Source organism: Halichoerus grypus, chromosome 1 (genome assembly GCF_964656455.1).
Source record: "Halichoerus grypus chromosome 1, mHalGry1.hap1.1, whole genome shotgun sequence".
NCBI classification, from domain to species: Eukaryota; Metazoa; Chordata; class Mammalia; order Carnivora; family Phocidae; genus Halichoerus; species Halichoerus grypus.
Window position 1 is genome coordinate 128,045,830 of NC_135712.1, and position 20,327 is coordinate 128,066,156.

The 20,327-nt window shown below is 35.5% G+C and overlaps 1 protein-coding gene across 4 annotated transcripts in view; it reads left to right on the top strand.

Annotated features, from left to right (window-relative positions):
* PIK3R4 (phosphoinositide-3-kinase regulatory subunit 4) overlaps positions 1–20,327 on the top strand; it is an 83,239-nt gene that overhangs the window by 4,874 nt on the left and 58,038 nt on the right. For all 4 annotated transcript variants that reach the window (XM_036092546.2, XM_078071879.1, XM_078071881.1 and 1 more), the window contains exons 3-6: positions 4,839–4,972; positions 6,752–7,334; positions 11,217–11,351; positions 13,276–13,497. In XM_036092546.2, the coding sequence (XP_035948439.2) occupies positions 4,839–4,972; positions 6,752–7,334; positions 11,217–11,351; positions 13,276–13,497 (1,074 nt within the window). The remainder of the gene's footprint in view (positions 1–4,838; positions 4,973–6,751; positions 7,335–11,216; positions 11,352–13,275; positions 13,498–20,327) is intronic.

The following is a 20,327-nucleotide window of genomic DNA, read 5'->3' on the forward strand; positions in this document are numbered from 1 at the left end:
TTTTCCTGGAGATCTTTCATTCATTTGCTTGACAAATATTTGAGTATTATCTATTATATATGAGACACTGTGTTGTGTACATGTTGGGAGTACAGCTCTGAACAAGACTGACAAAGTTTTTGCCCTTAAGGAGCTTATGTTCTAGTGAAGTAGAAAGAGAATAAACAAGTAAACAAGTTAATTTTCGTTAAGTGATAAGTGCTGTGACGGAGTTATGACTTTGAAGTGTTATGACAAAGGTTGGTAGGAGACGACTTTAGATAAAATGGTCAGAGAAGACCTCCTGTATGAGAAGGTAACATTTGAGCTGATATCTGAATTGTAAGGACTTAGTGTTGATGAAGACACCTTGAACAATTTGTTCCATAGGGAAATACTGCCTAATAACACCTTTTCCAGAACAACATTCTAAAAGTTGCAAGAAAAAAGTCCTATATTCACCTCTGTATTAGTTTGCTAGGGCTGCCATGACAAAATATCTCAGACTTGGTAGCTTAAACAAAAATTTATTTTCCCTCCGTTCTAGAGGCTGGAAGTCCAAGATCAAGGTGCCAGCAGGAGTGATTTCTCCTGAAGCCACTCTCTTTGGGTTGCAGATGGCCACCTTCTCATGGTGTACTCATAAGGCCTCTTCCTTGGTGCCCCTTCTTAAAAGGACACCAGTCATAATGGACTTAGGACCTTATTTAACTTCAATTACCTTTTTAAAGACCCTGTCACCTGTATTTAGTCAGGTTAAAGGTACTGGGTGTTAGGGCTTAAATATATGAATTTTGGGGAGGGGGGAGACACAACTCAGTCCATAACAATCCCCATTTAGTTGTAAATAGTCAAATGTAGCTATGTTTCTTTCTGACTTTTTACTTGGAAATTATTTCAAACTTAGAATACTTTAAAAACTTGCAGAAGAGAATCCCCAGATTCACTTGGTTAACATTTTGCTCCACTTAATTTGTCACCTGTACATTTTTTTTGTGCCCCGCCCCACCCCCCATGATTTTCCCCTGATTAAGTTACATACATCATGGCTCTTTACTTCTAAATACTTCAGTATATATATCCTAAGATCCTATTCTCTTACATAACACTTACATAATTGTATGTTGCAGTTATCAACTGCAGCAAATTTAACATTGATAAAATAATTTACAATTTTAATTCTAATTTTGTTTTTGACCCAATAATGTCCCTTACAGCATTTTAACTGCTCCAGGATGGGACCCAGTCTAGGGTTTGGTATTGCATTTAGTTGTCATGTCTCTTTAGCTTCCTTTGATGTGGAACATCTTCATAGCCATTTTTTGTCATCATGACATTGACATTTTTTGAATACTACCTCTCTCCTTAAATTTTTAAAAATTATTTTTATACTTTTTATTTTAAATGATAGATGTTGCAAAAATAGTGAAGAATGCTTCTCCCAGCTTCCCCACTAGTGATATCTTATATGACCAGTACCACCTCAAAGTCTGGAATTGACATTGGAGCATTACTGTTAACTAGATATAGACCTTACTCAGTTTTCACTGGCTTTTACCTGCATTGTGTGTTTGTGTGTGCTCATGCATGTGCTCATGCACTTCACTCCACCCCTTTGTTTTTTCATAGGATGTACCTCATTTAGGGTTTGATTTTTCCTTTTGATTAGATTCAGATTATTCATTCTCAGTATACTGTATATGTGATGATGCATCTTCACAGTATCACATCTAGAGACAAATGATGTTTGTTGGTGATGTTAATTTTGATCACCTGGTCAAGGTCTTGCCTGATTCTCCCCTCTATAGTTACCTTTTGTTTTTTTAATCCCTTGCAACTAATAAGCCCCCTGTGGGAAGAAACTTAAAGACCATGCAAATACAAAAATATGCAAATAGAGGCCAATCATCACAACTTCCTTCTTGATTGGCATCCATTGCTGATTCTTGCCTGACCCAGTCTTTGATTGTAAATGATGATTTTCCAACTCTAGTACTTCCTCCACATTCACCAGTGGGCCCTCAGCATTCTGGCATACTCAAGTGTCCTCTCTTTCCCCTCATTTTTTTTTTTTAAATTATTGGTATGGACTTACTAATTCCTGCACCCAGTTTGCCGGTATTTTTTGGAGGGTTTTTGTGTCTCTATTCATCAGGAATATTGGTCTGTAGTTTTCTTTTCTTGTAATGTCTTCGTTTGGTTTGGTACCAGGGTAATTTTGAATGAGTTGGAAAGTGTTACCTTTTCTCCTGTTTCTTTGGGACAATTTGTGAAGGATGGTTAAGTATTTTAACATTTGATAGACTGTGAAGCCTCTGTTAAGGCATCTTGTCTTAGGCTTTTCTTCTGTGGAATGTCTATTATTAATCCAATTTCTTTACTTATAAGGTCTATTGAGATTTTCTTTTTAAATCAACTTTGGTAATCTGTATCTTTCCAGGAATCTGTCCATTTTATTTAGGTTATCTAATTTGTTGGCATACAGTTGTTCAAAATATAGTTCTTTTTCATTTCTGTAAGGTTGGTAGTGTGTCCCCTTTTTCATACCTTATTTTAGTAGTTTGAGACATCTATCTTTTTAGTAGGAGTCTGTCAATTTTGTTGAGCTTTTCAAAGCACCAACCTTAGATTTTGTCGATGCTCTCTATTGTGTTCTATTCTGTTTCACAAATTTCCATGCCAGTCTTTATTATTCCTTTCCTTCTGTTTGCTTTGGTTTTTGTTTACTTTTCTTGTTTCTTAAGGTTAAGGTTAGGTTATTGTCCTGCACTCTTTTAAAATATAGGTGTTTATAGTTAACACATTTCCTCTAAACACTGTCCTAGTTGCATCCCATATGTTTTGTATGTTGTGTTTTCATTTTCATTCATCGCAAAGTATTTTTCTAATTTCCCTTTGATACATTGATTATTTAGGAATGTGTTGTTTAATTTCTACATATTTGTGAATTTTTCAAGCTTTCTTCTGTTATTGATCTCTTATTCCATTGTGGTTTGAAGGACATGATTTGTATAATTTCAGTCCTTTTAAACTTACTGAGGCTTGTTTTATGGCCTAGCATACGGTCTAACCTGGAGAGTGTTCCATGTGTACCTGCGAAGAATTTGTATTCCGCTGTTGTTGGGTGGAGTGTTCTTTTGATGTCTATGTTAGATCCAGTTGGTTTGTAGTGTTGGTCCGGTCTTCTATTTTCCTTCTTGCTTATGGTATTTTTAATAGCTATTTTAAGTCTTTTATTCTAAAACTTGACACAAATAGGTAGAGATTAATTTAAGAACTTTATTGAGTGTTTATTATGTGTCAGGAACTGTTTTAGTTCCTGGAAATTTTTTAGTGAGCAAAATAGGTGAAAATCCCTTCCTCGTGGAGTTTACACTCTAGTGGGTATACAAGATGGTAAAGAAAATAAATACATAATATATTTAATTTGGCAGTTGGTGCTGTGGGGAAAAACAGCAGGGAAAGGGAAAAGGGAACATGCCAGGCAAGAAGTATGGGGTAGTTGTGGTGGTGGGGCTTGCAATTTTAAACTGGTTAGTTTACTTACTGCTAATATCCTAAATGACATTTGATGAAGGACCTGAAGGAGGTGGAGGTATAAGTCAGGGGGACATTTTGGGGAGTAGCATTCTAGGTAGAGAGACCAGCAGATGCAGATGCTGTGAACTAAGGTTATTTAAGGATCTTTTTAAGACTTGTGAAATATAGGAGTGCCTGGGTGGCTCAGTTGGTTGAGTGTTTGACTCTTGATTTCAACTCACGTCATGATCTCAGAGTCATGAGATCGAGCCCCACATGGGGTTCCACATTGAGTCTGGAGCCTAAGATTCTTTCCCTCTGCCACTGCCCCCCCCCCCCCAATCCCACATGCATCTACACTCTTTCTCTTTCTGTCTTAGAAAAAAAAGACTTGTGAAATGCAGGTCATATAATGATTCAGTGAAACTGGTTTGTCCTTTTTGGAATGTGGATAGATTTTTTTTATTCCTTGTTTGAAGATTATGTAAGTGCATAATGATTGGGTTATCTTTCCTTCCCTTTCTAGTCTTATACCTGTACTTCGTAGCACTCCTCACGTTTGTTCACTGGTTTATTTTATGTCTGTCTTCCTAGAATGAAAGCTTCATGAGGGCAAGGATTTTATCTATTATATGCACTGCTAGTGTCTAGTGTATAGTAGACACCTAATAACATTTTGTTTGATGGTGAATAAATGAGTTGTCAGATATGAATTCTCAGTTCCTTATGAACTTAATGTCTAAAATAAGTCCATATTTATTTATTTATTTATTTATTTTTAAATCTTTTTTTTTTTTTTTAATGTTTTATTTATTCATGAGAGTCAGAGAGAGAGATAGAGAGAGGCAGCGGCAGAGGGAGAAGCAGGCTCCCCGCTGAGCAGGGAGCCCGATGCGGGACTCGATCCCAGGACTTTGGGATCGTGACCTGAGCCGAAAGCAGAGGCTTAACCATCTGAGCCACCCAGGCGCCCCTAAAATAAGTCCATATTTAAAAAAAAATCATTATGTCTTGTGACTTGTAATCTATCTGTAAATATATGTATGTATATGTTATATACAAACATTCATTTTAAATTTGAGAACTAGGAAGTAATTTCATTTTTCTTTTTTAAGACGGAGAAATATTCACTGGGCTTCTTTTGACTTTACACTGAAACTGATGATAAGGCAATAGACGTTTTCCTGTCTTGCTTGATCGTAGTTGTATGTTGCATTAAAATTTTTAATTCAGTTTACTTAGGGATTTTCATTTTGAGTTTTGCAAATTCTCAATTCTTGATCTGTATTAAAGATACCTTGTATTGCATTTTTAATGGATTTATATCTGTTATTTTCCAGGTTGTGTTATAGCTGAGCTTTTTACAGAAGGTGTACCACTGTTTGATCTCTCTCAACTTCTGGCTTATAGAAATGGACAGTTTTTCCCGGAACAAGTGCTAAATAAAATTGAAGATCGCAGTATCAGAGAATTGGTAACTATGCTACAAGTATTCTCCACTAGGTTTTAATAGAATTGTGTTCTCACTTTTGCATTAGACAGTTCTCTGGAATTTTATGAATTTGGAACAAAGCAATAAAGCCCCACAGACAATTACGAACAGCCTATTTTTATTTACTTTGTTAGGGAGAAGTGTATAATACTTTACCTCTTTTCAGGCACAGAGCTCATTTGACTAAATTTTATATGTATATAAACCATGCATAATGTTATACACACACACACACACACACACGCACATCTTCAGCTCTGCTTTGGATAGATTTGGGAGGAAGTAAAGAGGTGCCTGAGGGTTAGAGATGTTGTCCAGGATAGAGCTTGCTAGTAAGAAATGAAGACATATATCTAAAACGAAAGAGACAGGAAACATTAACTTGAATATAATGCGGTAGTATAGGGCCATTTCATATAGAAACACCTAGCTTGGTATGTCTCTCTTGAGGCTGTTCTGGAAAGGAAGGCTATAGAATCACTAATTAGTATAGCAGAACAGATATAAAGAATTCTGTGGGCGGTCACATAAGCCATATATCCACCTTACTGTTTGAGGGGATCTTTATTAAGTCCATCAATACAGTAACTGATGCCTTATAATGATGATGACTCTCAGTCATAGAAAGTTATAGTATATTAAAATATTCTGTTTTAATTTCTCTTACAAATGGCAAGTATTAAAAAATAAGATGTTTTAGAAGAAGCCAGTTTAGCTCATGTTCAGTGAACCGTGCACTGGATTAGGAGTTGGTATACCTGGCTGTTCTGTCTTTGGGTATGGCACTCATCTGTCATGTTACATTGGCTAAGTGACTTCATGAGTTTGGGCCTGCATTTTCTTAACTATGAAAGGAGTGAATCTGACAAATCTTTAAGGCTTAATCTGAATGTAAAAGGAATTCTATTTAAGTCACTTTTCCTGATATTTATAGTTCATTTGATTCCTTGCAAGTTCAATGCTAGGTGCCTATTTAGAATATACACAGAAAGCTCTAACTAGATATATTTTTATGATATTTTAAGTATTTAAATAATGACTGATTCACTGAAGATCTAGGAAAAATTAAGCTGTGCTCTGTATATTGAAAGAAAATTATTTCCCTAAGATGTCAGAAAAGATGATAAATTCAAATTAGGTATATCATTTCTAGGGTTTGTAGGATTTAACATCTCTTATACACTTGAGAAGTTTAAACCACTGATTCCCTTTTTGACTAGATCCTAGAACTACACTTAAACCATGTAGTCCCTTGGACTTGGGGTATTAAGACTCTAAATCATAACTGAGATATGTATATAGATTATAGTGGTTCTCTGATTCTTTTCAGAATCGTGTGTAATTTTATATGTAAAAATGTTGTGTATACAGTTTTGTTCTGGAGAAAATCCCATTGTTTTCCTCAAATTCTCAGTGGTATTACCCCACTCAAAAATGTTCAAGAATCCTTGAGTTGTGGGCAGCAATGTATTACTCCCCTGTCTTAGTAAATGGGAATGCTGAACAGGGTATATCTCCCTTTGCGTCTGGGCCATCTGTAATACATTACTATATAATTCCTTGTTGCTCTGTAGGATAGTAGAGGAGTCACATATTACTTGTAGTCCGGTTCTGAAAGTAGTTTGAAAGGCAAAGATTGAGAAGAGTCAGAGTTACCTCAGAAATTCTTTATGTCATGTTTAAGTTGCCCTTGTAGCTTTCATCTGGTTTAATCTGCTGTTCTCAAATCTATTTTTTACTCCTTTTCTCCCCTTGGTGTAGGTAACTCAGATGATTCATCGTGAGCCAGATAAACGTTTAGGGGCAGAAGATTACCTAAAGCAGCAGCGTGGCAATGCCTTTCCTGAAATATTTTACACATTCCTTCAGCCCTACATGGCCCAGTTTGCCAAGGAAACATTTCTTTCTGCAGATGAGCGCATTCTGGTTATACGGAAGGATTTGGCCAACATAATTCACAATCTTTGTGGACATGATCTGCCAGAAAAAGCAGAAGGAGAGCCTAAGGAAAGTGGGCTGGTTATCTTGGTGTCTGTTATAACGTCCTGTCTGCAGACCCTTAAATACTGTGATTCCAAACTTGCTGCTTTGGAACTTATTTTGCATTTGGCCCCAAGATTAAGTGTAGAAATTCTTTTGGATCGTATTACTCCGTATCTTTTGCATTTCAGCAATGACTCTGTTCCTAGAGTGAGGGCTGAGGCCTTGAGGACGTTGACCAAAGTTCTTGCTCTTGTCAAAGAGGTTCCTCGCAATGATGTCAATATCTATCCGGAATATATTCTGCCAGGCATAGCCCACTTAGCCCAAGATGATGCTACTATTGTTAGACTAGCCTATGCTGGTAAGAGTTTATTGTCCAAGTAATAGCTGCTCATATTTTTTTTTTTTAAAGATTTTATTTATTTAATTGACAGAGAGAGAGACAGCGTGAGAGGGAACACAAGCAGGGGGAGTGGGAGAGGGAGAAGCAGGCTTCCGGCCAAGCAGGGAGCCCGATGTGGGGCTCGATCCCAGGACCCTGGGATCATGACCTGAGCCGAAGGCAGTTGCTTAACCAACTGAGCCACCCAGGTGCCCCTAGCTGCTCATATTTTTGAAGTTAGTGACTATAATACCTCTTGTTTCTCTTATTTGGGAATTCCAGGAGTGAATTATAGTCCTTGAACTATTTGTGTACATTTTAATAATTTTTGTAGCTAATCTGTTCCTGGGACTCAACTTTTGATTGTACTCATTTTTGAAGTGATCAGAATTATAAAGTGAAAAATATGTAATATAGAATTCTATGATTTTACTTGGTATACTACATTTAATTTGGAGTGAGACTAATGTTTACAAGTATGTTCTGACTTAGTGTCTTTAGGTCTTTATGAAGTTTCTCTGAACAGATATGCTAGTTTGAATATCAACTGTAGGATACAAGTCTATTGCCATTCAAAAAGATGAATTTTGCTGGATAATTTGGTGTTGAAAGGTTAGCCTATTACCAGATTTTAAGGTCCTTTTAGTTACTGTAGTGCTTAAGGTGTGTGGCTTCTTTGTGATGAGGTTATAACACATCCACCTGTTGTATTTGTAATTCTTACTCATAAAATTCATGTTCTTAGCTCCCCAAATTAATTCTGCATACTAATTTTTGCATGGAAGATGTCACTGAAACATTAACACAATTCATAATTTATTTTTAATATAATCTGGAAATCACAGATTCTGTTTTGGTCTTTGTAAATAGTACATAAAGTGTGGTGATGATATTGTCACTTTTTTGAAAGGTACTTGCTAGGTTTATTAAATTTACTATTTGCCTGTCATTTTAATGGAACATATGAAAAATGGTTTTTGGACTCTGGCCTTATCTCTAGGTACATCCACAAAGTGGTGGTTGTTGGGTTTTTTATTTTCCCCTATACGTATATTTTTATTTATATTTATCCATTGCCTATTATTTATGGTTTCTGGTTTCCGTAACTGTATAGGTATACATGTCAGGCCTAGAAAATTCAGGATTTCTTTAAGAAAGGTACATTTGAGTTTATAATTTGTAACATAGCATATTTATAATTCACTTGGCAAACATAATTAAACCAGAAAAATAAATAAAAGTTTATAGGTTTTAAAAATAAGCTGTATCTTTCTTTAGAGTTTTATTACCTACTGTTGGTCTTAGTTTGTTCTCAGTTGTGTTAAATGGGTAAGGTTCTGATGTGTAGGTGCTATATTAACATTGTGACAGTCAATTACTAATAGGGATAGCAGAAAAATAATAACTACTATTTATTGAAAAACCTGTGTCAGAGCATCTGCTGCTCAAGGTTGCAAGGATTTGTTGCAAGAGATATATAAATTTTAAGATAGATTTCAGATTCTAAGATATATGGATTCTAAGATCTATATATCTTTTGCAACCAATCCTTGCAACAACCTTGAGCAATAGATGTTATATTACGTTCATTTTACAGGTGAGGAAATTGGGAATGGGAGAGGCTAAACAATATGACCTAAATGTATCTGGTCTCACTCTTTCTCAGTTCTCAGAGCTGCTGTCTATACCTTGACTCTGAAGCAACTCTGCTTTTCTTTGGTCTTCTGGGTCTTTATGGTGAGAGTCTATGGTAACCCAGGGTCAGTGCTGGTACCTTGCAGTGTCCCTTCATCGTGGCTTAGTGCATGATAAAGCTGTCTTTTTTTCAGTAGAGCCAGAAGTCTATTTGAACTTTTATGGTTAAGTATAATTAAACCACACACGTCAGTAATTCTAAAAGTTTAAAATCAATTTTTAAATGTCTTTTACAGTATTCTTTTTAGACTCAGAGGTGGTATAGATTTGTATCTTGTGTAAACTTTCAAGTGTGTTGTGGTGTATGAACTTAAATGGGGAAAGAGGCATAGATCTACTCAGATTTTAGAAGTGCCCAGGAAAGTAAGAGACTTTTCCTAATAAAGATACATCCATTAAAGTGGGGACATTCATCTAGAATTTGACTTATTATCAGAGGATGGCCCAAATTCTCCCGTCTTCAGGGTGAGCTTGCATTACAGGTATTCACGTCTTGGGTACTTAGAGGTAAATTTTTGTTCTTCAGAACAATGTTGAACCTGTTGGGGGTTCGGAGGGGGTGGGACTCCAAGATAAAAGTAATCACTACATTTGATAGTCTCAGCAATCTCAACTCTTGTGAGATGCACCTCAATTGTAGTGGTGTTAAAAATTAAGGAAAAAGTGAGTCTGAGAATTGATAAAATAAGGTAGTTAATTAAGCTCTATGTTCAGTGCTGTTTATTGCTAAGGAAGAGAGTGCAGTCTTTTCCTGGTACGGTCGTATGTTAAGACGCACAGAAATGGAGGGAAAGAAGGATAGAGATACAGGCATAAATAAAAAATGGAAGGGAGAAGAAAGTGTCAGCAGATCTGATAGCAAATGTGACAGCAGAAATTAGATATTTTCACAGTGGTAAGGAATATCAGACAGTCCTAGGAGATTATAGAGAAAAGAGAAAATACAACTGCAGAAACATGGCAATACTTTGGTTCATTAAGAAATTCACAGTATCACAAGGAAAGCAATCTAATAATGGTTGATTCAGTTTAGTAATAGCTCTTTGAGGTAGATGTGACTTATGTATGTGTGAAACATACTCATATGTTAAGCAGCCACCTAGTAAGTGTCAGGGGCCGAGATTTGAGACGGGTCTGTGATTCTGAAGCCCAGCTTAGCCTGTTATTTTATTTATTTATTTTTTTAAAGATTTTATTTATTTGTCAGAGAGAGAGTGAGAGAGAGAGGCAGGCAGAGGGAGATGCAGGCTCCCTGTTGAGCAAGGAGCCTGATGCGGGACTTGATTCCAGGACCCTGGGATCATGACCTGAACCGAAGGCAGATGCTCTACTGACAGAGCCACCCAGGCATCCCAGCCTGTTATTTTAATGTGAATGTTTCTCTGTTAGTCTAATGTATATCTCTCACCTGTTAAGATACTGTTTGTAGGTCTCTGTAGGAGGATTAAGCTTTTCCCTCAGTAGATTTGAATGCTATATTTTGGGATATTTTGTATTTTTTTTCCCAGTCTTATTGAGATATAATTGACCTGTATTACTGTATAAGTTTAAGGTATAAAGTATAATGGTTTGACTTACATATGTTCTAAAATGATTACCACAAGTTTAGTTGGCTTCCATCCTCTCATATAGGTACAATGAAAAGAAGCAAAAACGGAAAAAAAGTTTTTTTCTTTGTGATGAGAACTCTTAGAATTTGCTCTCTTAACTTTCATATATGTCATTATAGCAGAGTTAACTATAGTTTATGCTGTACATTTTTGTATTTTTAAAAAGTTTATGTTTCATTATTAAAACTGTTAGTTGTAGGGGCGTTTGGGTGGCTCAGTTGGTTAAGTGTCTGCCTTTGGCTCAGGTTGTGATCCCAGAGTCCTGGGATCGAACCCCACATCCTGCTTCATGCTCAGTGGGGAGTCAGCTTCTCCCTCCGCTCATCACCCACTTGTGTTCTCTCTCTCATAAATAGATAAAATATTTAAAAAACTGTTAGTTGTAGATTATGAGATTAGTTACCAAAAATCTGATTAGGTTAAGTGCTAAATTGAAAAGTCCTACTTTTCCTCCTTAGTTTTAAGATTATTATTTATATGTATAAAGACAGGAGGGGAAAGTTACAAACATTACAAGGATTTAAAATTATAATAATAAATTTTCCCTTTTTTGTAGAAAACATAGCTCTGCTGGCTGAAACAGCTTTGAGATTCCTGGAATTAGTACAGTTAAAAAATCTCAATATGGAAAATGACCCAAACAGTGAAGAAATAGATGAAGTTACGCATCCCAATGGCAATTACGACACAGGTAGTATGATTTTCTCTTCCAGATTTCTTATTATTTGGAATGAATTACTAATGTGGACTTGAAGGACACTATCATTGTAATTTTCATGTAAGATGAAAGAATACCATATATATATATATATATGGTGTGTGTTTCCTATATATGTATATATATGTGTGTGTATATATATATAGGAAAGGTATATATATATAGGAATATATATATAGGAAAGGTACCTGTGTTTCATTGTTCTCTCTCCTCTGTATACGCTGTATACCAGATACACTGTTACCTAACCAGAAAATGATTAGCTTGTTGCCACAGATTCTAAGTTCAGTTGTTTTTCAGCCACAATTGATTTGTGTCAATAGTAAAGCTAGTTGAATTGTATAATTCTTACAAGATGAAAGAAAAAAAACATTGACAACGTCATAGCTAAAGCATCTAAGCCTTTTCTCCTTATGTGAGTATACTTTGAGTATCCTCAATCATAAACTGTGTTTATGTTGTACTATCTGTGATTTATGGATCAAACCCCACACCTTTTGCTTTAAATGAACAGATGTGATGGTAAACTCTTTGATGTCAAAGTTTCTATCTTAAGTTTCTTTACATACAAACAACTCTTAGCAGGCTTTTAATTAATGTTTATTGAGTTAAAGAGTTAGAAGTAAAAATAATACACTTAGATCTGTTTTAGGATATTTCTAGTTCAGGAAAACTAGAGAAATCTAGTTTTAGATTTTTATGCTATACACAACAGTAATGGCTTTATTACTTATTAGAAGGGCATCATATTTAGCATATATTCTCTGCAGTTGAAGACAGTGGAATAATTTTGAACTTATAGAAGAATGTATCAGAAAGGAAATCCTCGCTTTTTTCATGGAATTACTTAGAAAATGATACTGTCCTACATTCTATAACTATGTAATTGGATGTTTATAGATAATGAAGTTAGGTGTTAAACCTTTTTTGGAGTTGATCTAAAGTTTGTCTTAATGCGAAGATAGTATTTTGCATATCAGACCACCTTTTCTCTTGAAAGTGGCTGCACCAGGAGTGGCCTCTGCCCTCATTCATTAAGCCAACAGATAATTGTTAAACATAAGCTCCGCATTAAGCAATTATGTGCCTGCTCTAAGCACTAGAAATACAGTGGTGAATAAGACAGAAAAGATCCTCCTGTTGAGCTTACATTTTAGAAGGGAAAGGAAAAAAGGAGGGCGTTTAGGAGATAAAGTCAGAGAAGAAGGTGGTGGCCTTATCATGTAAAGCCTTGACAGGATTTGCAGTATATTTTCTGCTTTCTAAAAATTTAAAAAACTGACCTTAAAAATGCTTTCTAAAAGTATTAAATTGTACCATCAGTTTATATCCTTAACAAGTCTAGTATTTTGAAGTCCTTGATCAAGTTGATTTTATTGGTGGCAGTATGATCTTTTTGGTATTATCCCATAGTTTTTCTCCTTGAGCCTCAAAAACAGATCTGTTTAATTAATGAGTTGGTAACCATGCTTGTGGCATATGCTTATCAGGGTGTTGTTCTTCAGTTTTTTTTAAGATTTTATTTATTTACTTGACAGAGAGAGACACAGCGAGAGAGGGAACACAAGCAGGGGGAGTGGGAGAGGGAGAAGCAGGCCTCCCGCAGAGCAGGGAACCCGATGCGGGGCTCGATCCCAGAACCCTGGGATCATGACCTGAGCTGAAGGCAGGACGCTTAACGACTGAGCCACCCAGGTGCCCCTGTTCTTCAGTTTATATTTTGGTTTCCCATCTATCCTTCAGAGCTTTGAACAGTGGAAAAATTTAGTGGTTATAGACTTTTTATAGTGGCTTCTCTAATTGTTCTTTTTCCTCCAAGGAGTAAGAAAGAAGCCTACGTCTATATCTTGGGGGAAAAAAACTGATCCTATCTTTATTTTATTTTATTTTTTTTTAGAGCTGCAAGCCTTACATGAAATGGTCCAACAGAAAGTTGTCACTTTGCTAAGTGACCCTGAAAATATTGTGAAACAAACCTTGATGGAAAATGGAATAACACGGCTATGCGTATTCTTTGGACGTCAGAAAGCCAATGATGTTTTATTGTCCCACATGATCACTTTCCTAAATGATAAGAATGATTGGCATCTTCGTGGAGCTTTTTTTGATAGTATAGTTGGTATGTTTTACCATTTGTTTTAAAATATATCTTTAAGATTTTGAATTGTTCTCTCAAATAGTACTTCTGTGAGGTCTGAAAGATAGGTGACAAGACTACCAATTTTATTAATAATGAAATGAGCTCCTAGTGTTTCTGTCTTTATGCTGCTTTTGGATGATAAAAATATCTTAGCTAATCAAGGGATTGGTTAATTAAATTGTGATTCATTCATATGAAGGAATATCATGTCATTAAAAACAATGTTTTAAAAGAATATTTAATGACCTGGGAAAGTACCATGAAATACTATTGAAGTGACCAAAGTATTGGTTCTATAAGGTAATATAACAAATATGTTTATAAAGAAGTCTGGGATATACTAAGATTTGTATAGTGATTATCTCTGGGGCTGGGATTGTAGGTGATTATTTATGTTTTTGATATTTGTCAAATTTTTTATAGTAAACATGCATCAGAAAGTAACTTACAATCAGAAAATAACAGTTAAGCTACAAGTGTGAATGAAAATCAATTTAATTAGGCAGAAAATTAAAGCTTGCAGGCTATGCTTTGTGTAAACTGAAAATGTGTGAAAAATTAGTTTTTTTTCTACTTTTTTCAAAGTGTTAATTTTTTATTTTGTTCATTTGTTTTTCAGATTCCACATATAAGTGAAATCATATGGTATTTGTCTTTCTCTGACTTTTTTCACTTAGCATAATACCCTCTGGATCCATCCATGTTGTTGCAAATGGCAAGATCTCATTCTTTTTTTGTGGCTGAGTAATATTCCATTGTATAGATATACCACATCTTCTTTACCATTCATCTATTGATGGATACTTGGCTTGTTTCCATGTCTTGGTTGTTGTAAATAATGCTGCAGTAAACATAGGGGTACATATATTTTTTCAAATTAGAGTTTTTATTTTCTTTTAGGTAAATACCCAGTAGTGGAATTACTGGATCATATAGTATTTCTCTTAATTTTTTAAGGAACCTCTATACCATTCTCTGCAGTGGCTACACCAATTTACATTTCCACCAACAGGGTACAGGGATTCCTTTTTCTTTACATCCTCACCAACACTTGATGTTTCTTGTGTTTTTGATTCTAGCCATTTTGACAGGTATAAGGTGATGTATCATTGTGGTTTTGATTTGCATTTTCCTGATGATTAGTGATGTTGAACATCTTTTCATGTATCTGTTGGCCATCTGCATGTCGTCTTTGGTAAAATGTCTGTTTAGGTCCTCTGCCCAGTTTTTTAATCAGATTATTTATTTGGGTGTTGAGTTGTAGAAGTTCTTTATACATGGTGGATATTAACTCCTTGTAAGATACATCATTTGCAAATACTTTCTACCACTCACTAAGTTACCTTTTAGTTTTGTTGATGGTTTCCTTCACTGCAGAAGCTTTTGATTTTGGTGTAGTCCCAATTGTTTATTTTTGCTTTTGTTTGTTTTGCTTGAGGTGACATATCTAGAACATGTTTCTATGGCCTGCGTCTAAGAAATTACTGCCCATGTTTTCTTCTTGGAATTTTATGGTTTCATGTTTTACATTTAGGTCTTTAATCCATTTTGAGTTTATTTTGGTGTATGGTTTAAGAAAGTGGTTCAGTTTCATTCTTTGCATGTAGCTGTCCAGGTTTCCCAGCACCATTTATTGAAGACACTGACTTTTCCCATTGTATATGCTTGCCTCCTTTGTCATAGGTTAATTGACCACATAGGTGTGGATTTATTTCTGGGCCCTTTATCCTGTTTCATTGATCTGTGTGTCTGTTTTTGTGCCAGTACCATACTGTTTTGATTACTACAACTTTGCAGTATATCTTGAAATCTGGGATTGTGATAGCTCCAGCTTTCTTCTTCTTTCTCAAGATTGCTTTGGCTATTTGGGGTCTTTTGTGATTCTATAAATATTTTAATATTATTCTGGTTCTGTGTAAAATGTTGGCATTTTGATAGGGATTGCATTGAATTTGTAGATTGCTTTGGGTAGTATGGACATTTTAACAATATTTTTCCAACCCATGAGCATACAGTATCTTTCCATTTGTATCATCTTCCAGTTTCTTTCATCAATGTTTTATGGTTTCCAAAATCCAGTTTTTCACCTCCATGGTTAAATTTATTCCTACACATTTTATTCTTTTCGGTGCAATTGCAGATAGAACTGTTTTCTTACTTTCTCTTTCTGCTGCTTTGTTGCTAGTGTGTAGAATGGCAAGATTTCTGTGTATTTTGTATCCTGCAACTTTACTGAATTTATTTATTTTAATAGTGTTTTGGTGAAGTCTTTAGAGCTTACTGTATATAGAATCATGTTATCTGCAAATAGTGACAGTTTTACTTATTCCTTACCAATTTGGATACCTTTTTTCTTTTCATGTCCAATTGCTGCAGCTTAGACTTCCATTACTATGTTGAATAAAAGTGGTGAGAGTGGACATCCTTGTCTTCTTCCTGTTCTTAGAGGAAAAGCTCTTAGTTTTTCACCATTGAGTATGATGTTAGCTATGGGTTTTTTATATATGGCCTCTATTATGTTGAGGTATGTTTCCTCTAAACCCACTGTGTTGAGAGTTTTTGTCATGAACAGATGTTAAATTTTGTCAAAGGCTTTTTCTGCATCTATTGAGGTGACCATATAATTTTATCCTTTGGTTTATTAATGTGATGTATTGATTTGCAAATACTGAACCATCCTTGCATCCCTGGAATAAATCCCACTTGATCGTGTGTGGTGAATGATTTTTTTTAATGTATTGTTAAATGCTCATTGAATGGGTTGCTCATATTTTGTTGACGATTTTTACGTGTATGTTTATCATAGATATTGGCCTACAGTTTTCTTTTTTCTTTTTTTTTTTTCCTTGGTCTTTGGTTTCGGTGTCAGGGTAGTGCTGGCTTTCCTTCCTCTTCTTTTTTTTGGAATAATTTGAGGAGAATAGGTATTAATTCTTTGAATGGTTGGTAAAATTCACTTGTGAATCCATCTGGTTCTGGACTTTGTTCTTTCGGTGGTGTTTTTTTTTTTTTTAAGATTTTATTGATTTATTTTAGAAAGAGAGCATGAGCGGGGAGAGGGGCAGGGGGGAGGGAGAGGGATAAGCAGACTCCATGCTGAGCGTGGAGCCCAACTTGGGGCTCAATCCCAGGACTCTGAGACACAGTCTGAGCCAAAACCAAGAGTCAGCTACTTAACAGACTGAGCCACCTCTCAGTGCCCCTCTTTGGGAGTTTTTTGATTACTGATTCAGTTTCATTACTAGTAATTGGTCTGTTCAGATTTTCTATTTTTTCTTGATTTACTTTTAGAAGATTGTATGTTTCTAGGAATTTATCCATTTCTTCTAGTTTGTCCAATTTGTTGGCATATAATTCTTTACAGTTTTATCATCCTTTGGATTTCTGTGGTGTCAGTTGTTACTTCTCCTTTGTTTCTAATTCAGTTATGAAATAGTATATGCCAAAGCCATATTATTATGGTTACCAATTAACCTTTTTTTGTATCATTTTGCACATGCTTGTAACAGCTTGTCTGTTAGCTTAAAAGATTGAAAAACTATTCTGCATATTGGAAAGCTTCACTGGTATCTGAACTTTCTCATGTATTTGCAGAAAGCTGTAGGGTATAGATTTTGGTTCCCAAGAATCTAGGAAAGTAACTGCTAAAAGGTTTGCCTTTGGTTTTTTCCCAAAAAATAAAAAAAGAAAAACTCATATAGCAACAGTATTGATATTTCTGTAAATGCTGCCATATAATGTTTTGGAGAAAAGGATCCTTTTCTCCGTTTCAGAATTGTATGCTGTTCTTGCTTTGTTACTATTGGAGATTATTGATCTCTTTTCAGACATCTTTATAGTTAAAAAATTAAAAAATTTTTGATGTATAATTGATATATAATATATTAGTTTCGGGTGTACAACAGTGATTCAACATTTACATATATTATAAATGCTCACCACGGTGAGTGTACTTACTGTCACCAAACAAAGTTATTGCAATATTATTGTTTATATTCTATGTTGTATTTTACATTTCATGACTTACTTATTTTATAGTGAAGTTTGTTCCTCTTAATCCCCTTCACCTATTTTACCCGTCTCCTCACCCCTCTTCCGTCTGGCAACCACCAGTTTGTTCTCTGTATTTATGAATCTGTTTCTGTTTTGTTTGATTTTTCATTTTGTTTTTTAGATACCATATATAAGTGAAGTTGTATGTTATTTGTCTTTGTCTGACTTGTTTAACTTAGCATAATACCCTCTAGGTCCATCCATGTTGTTACAAATGGCAAGATTTCACTCTTTTGTGACTGAGTAATACTCCATTGTATATATGTACCACATCTTCTTCATCCTTTCATCTGTTTTGTTTTTTTTTTTAAAGATTTTATTTATTTATTTGACAGAGAGAGTCAAAGCGAGAGAGGGAACACAAGCAGGGGGAGTGGAGAGGGAGAATCAGGCTTCCTGCTGAGCAGAGAGCCCAATGTGGGGCTCGATCCCAGGACCCTGGGATCATGACCTGAGCTGAAGGCAGATGCTTTTAACGACTGAGCCACCCAGGTGCCCCCATCCTTTCATCTGTTGATGGACACTTAGGTCCCTTCCATATCTTGGCTATTGTAAATAATGCTGTAATGAAAATGGGAGTACAGATGTCTCTTTGAGAGCCTGAATTCATTTATTTGGATATATACCCAGAAGTAGAATTGCTGGGTAATATGGTATTCCTATTTTTAAATTTCTGAGGAACTTCCATGCTGTTTTCCATAGTGGCTGTATCAATTTACATGCCCACCAGTAGTGCATAAGGATTCTCTTTTCTCCACATTCAGGTCCTTTGCCCATTTTGTAATTGGATTGTCTGTCTTTCTGGTGTTGAGTTGTGTAAGTTCTTTATATATTTTGGATATTAACCCCTTATTGGATATATCATTTGCAAATATTTTTTCCCATTCAGAAAGTTGCCTTTTTGTTTTGTTGATGGTTTTTTCCACTGTTTGTATTAGTTTATTGATTCATCTCAGACTCCTCTAACTCTGTTCTTATACTTTGCTTCTCACATCTTTGTCTTTCTTGCTTTCTTCTTTCAAATCTTATTTTTATTTCTTTTTTGTGGAAAAGGTGGTGCTTAGAACTTCCATCTGTTGATCAATTCATGTGTATTTTGAATCATGCCTTAATGTTTTTAATTCTCAAATAACTTTCATTGTTTGTATTTTGTTTATAAAAGTAATATATGTTTGCTGTAGAAACATTTTTTTTTTTTTAAAGATTTTATTTATTTATTTGACAGAGAGAGACTGCGAGAGAGAGAACACAAGCAGGGGGAGTGGGAGAGGGAGAAGCAGACTTCCCGCGGAGCAGGGAGCCCGATGTGGGGCTCGATCCCAATCATGACCTGAGCTGAAGGCAGATGCTTAACGACTGAGCCACCCAGGTGCCCCTGCTGTAGAAAATTTGGAAAATAAAGAAACCAAGAAGAAAATAAATCACCTCTAATCTTATAGTCCTTTATGACGTCTGTAAATGTTTTGGTGTTTTAATTCTATAGGTCACTCTCTCCTCTTTCCATTCCATTTTTGCCATCTTGTCATATATGTCATGAGGCACTATTGTGTACCTGTTAAGAGTAGGTATTCTATTCTGGAGCCATACTGTTGGATTCATGTTCTGGCTTTGTCATTTACTAGTTGTGGTTGATGGGGAAATCATTTAATGTCTTTTTTCCTTAGTTTCTGTATTTGTAAAATGGGAATAACACTAGTACCTATCTGGGGACTCCTGGTTGGCTTAGTCGGTTAAGCGTCTGCCTTTGGCTTGGGTCATGATCCCCAGTCCTGGGATCAAGCCCCACTTCGCTCCCTGCTCAGCGGGGAGCCCCCCCACCCCCCTGCTTATGCGTGCACGCGTGCGTGTGCTCTCTCTCTCAAATAAAATCTTAAGAAAAATAATAGTACCTATCTGTTGTGAAGATAAAATGAACTAACATATGTAGTAGTGCTGGGCACAGAAGTATTATGTATGTATTATATTACTTCTTAATCTTATTATTTTTTAATTATTTTCCTGGTGACATATTCTAAGCATTTTCTCATGTCATTAAAATTTTTTTGAAACCAGCGTGCCTGGGTGGCTCAGTTGGTTAAGGATCTGCCTTCGGCTCAGGTCATGATCCCAGGGTCCTGGGATCGAGCCCCACATCAGGCTCCCTGCTCAGCGGGGAGCCTGCTTCTCCCTCTGCCTCTGCCTGCTGCTCCCCCTGCTTGTGCTCTCTCTGTCAGATAAATAAATGAAATCTTAAAAAAAATTTATTTTGAAACCATAATTTAATAGATGAAGATAGTCCATTATATGGTTTTACCAAAATTTATCACTTTTGGATATTTAAATTATTTTCATTTTTTCCTTTCATATAGAGATAATATTTTACATAAATATTTGCTTCTGATTATTTTCTCAGGATAGAAGTCTGAAATTTTAATTATTGGGTTAAAGAATATGAATATATTTTTAAAACTCCTGATACATTTTATAAGCATTTCAAAAAACATTGTATCATTTTCCATTCTGATCAGCATCGTTTGACCCTACTGCATACCCTTCAGCATGGAATAGGTTTCACATAATCTTTGCCTGTTGGTATGGTAAAATGATAACTTGTTTTGATGTATATTTCTGTGTTTATTTGTGGAGGTGAAAAATTTCTCATGTTGATTACTCATTCATACTTCTTCTGTGAATTTTTTATTTATTATTTTGGCCCTTTTTTTTTTCTTAAAGATTTTATTTATTTATTTGACAGAGAGAGAAAGCAGAAGTAGGCA